Here is a 1,920-nt window from a genome sequence, read left to right on the forward strand (position 1 = left end):
AGGCAGAGGTTTCAGTGAGCCGAGATCACACCATTGCACTCCAGCCTGGGTGACGCAGTGAGACTCCATCTCATAAATAAATAAATAAATAAATAAATAAATAAATGGCATCCACATTAGAAAGGAAGAAGTTAAACGATCTTTGTTTGCAGATGACGTGACTTGTATATAGATAAGCCTGGGGACGCCACTAAAGTGGAGTAATTAAAACATGGATTCTGAAGGCAGTCGAGTGCAGGAGACACTGTAAATGCAGTGGTCTGAGCGTGTGTGTGTGAGCTTTGTGGGAAGTGTTTCCCAGGCAAGTTGTTTTATCGGGGCCCACCTGGAGGATGTAAACGTTTCACCAGGAAATTGCCGAGTGGACAATTGGCAGAGGGCAAAGGTGGGCGTGTTAGCAGAGAAGGATGTGGAACTGCAGGGGAGTGGTGAGCACCTATGCCTACAGAGCGGGTTTATGCAGGGGCAGTGGTGGGAGGTGGACCGTGGAGGTGAGCGGGGTCCACAAGATGGAGCCCCTTGTAGGCCTTGCCCAGGAGCTTGGACTCCAGCCTTCAGGCGGGGGAGTGGGGGTGTCTCAGGGATCTTTATAGAAGTGCTGGGACAATTGCATGATCACGGATGGTGCCTTGGTGGCATCAGGGGCCCTGGAGTCTTACGTGTGCTCATTTGTCCTGGATGAAGTGGCAGGGTCTTAGCATGAGGTCCCCTTCCTTTCCAGGTTTCTGGGTGGAACGGACCCCTGTGCACGAGGCAGCCCAGCGGGGTGAGAGCCTGCAGCTGCAACAGCTGATCGAGAGTGGCGCCTGTGTGAACCAGGTCACTGTGGACTCCATCACGCCCCTGCACGCGGCCAGTCTGCAGGGCCAGGCGCGGTGCGTGCAGCTGCTGCTGGCGGCTGGGGCCCAGGTGAGTGGCCCATCAGGGCAGACCCCCAGCCTGGCTGCAGCTGCCAGAATGGAGAAGGTTGACTCAGGAGAACTTGGGAAAGAGGGGAGGGTGGGGGCTGCACTGTGTCCACTGCACACAGGTACCAGGAAGCCTATGGCTGAGAAGTGCTTGTGGACCTGGCTGTTAGGAGGTCACGGTGGTGGAAGAAAGGGCGACCTGAACAGATTGGTGGTGGGAGTGCCAGCCCTGTGGTGGGCAGGAGCCAGCAGGCTGGCCACAGTCTAGATGCAGGCTCTCTCAGGGGCGGCCAGGCCTGGGCACAGAGCTGCTGCTTGGGCCCAAAGAGCAGGGTTCTGACTTTAGGATGACTCGGTGGGATGCTGGCCCACCAGCTCTCCGAAAAAAGGAACGAAAACAAAACTCTGTATTGCTGCTTTCCCTGGTGTAAATGTTCCCACCCTGGCTAGTGTGAAGCCACTGGGGGTTTCTGGTCAGCAGAATTCCTGGCACATTGGCAGGCAGCTCTCCCGAGCTGGCAAACACTGGCCGGGCACACCCCTGGCCAATGTACTAGGGACACAAGGAACTGGTCTCAGAGTTCAAGGGGTGGGGAAAAAGGGAAGACGGTGTGCTGTTTATTCTTCCCAAAACCTTGGAATGGAACCCGTGTCAGTGTGTACCCGAACGGAATTTGAATTTGGACAAATGCTGAATAAAATTTCCCAGTTTGGGGAGTGGCCTTTTTCCCGGCCTGTGACTTTCTCACTAGGGGAGGGATGGTAAGCTGTCTCAGGCATTCCTTCCATTGAGGTAGAGGTTTTTGTTGTTTTCTGAGACAAGGTCTTACTCTGTCGCCTAGGCTGGAATGCAGTGACGTGCTGGAATGCAGTGATGTGATCATAGCTCACTGCAGCCTCGTCCTCCTCGACTCAAGTGATCCTTCCACCTCAGCCTCCCGGGTAGCTGGGACTATAGGTGCACGCCACCACACCCAGCTAATTTTTGTATTTTTTGTAGAGACAGGGTTTC

The 1,920-nt window shown here is 54.8% G+C and overlaps 1 protein-coding gene across 1 annotated transcript in view; it reads left to right on the plus strand.

Annotated features, from left to right (window-relative positions):
• Nucleotides 1-251: 251 nt before the first annotated feature.
• Nucleotides 252-1,920, plus strand: part of ASB13 (ankyrin repeat and SOCS box containing 13) — an 18,944-nt gene continuing 17,275 nt past the window's right edge. The window contains exon 1 of the mRNA XM_011974927.1: nt 252-909. Within this exon, the coding sequence (XP_011830317.1) occupies nt 622-909 (288 nt within the window). The 5' untranslated portion in view covers nt 252-621. The remainder of the gene's footprint in view (nt 910-1,920) is intronic.

The sequence above is a fragment of the Mandrillus leucophaeus genome, unplaced genomic scaffold (assembly GCF_000951045.1).
Source record: "Mandrillus leucophaeus isolate KB7577 unplaced genomic scaffold, Mleu.le_1.0 Scaffold15, whole genome shotgun sequence".
NCBI classification, from domain to species: domain Eukaryota; kingdom Metazoa; phylum Chordata; class Mammalia; order Primates; family Cercopithecidae; genus Mandrillus; species Mandrillus leucophaeus.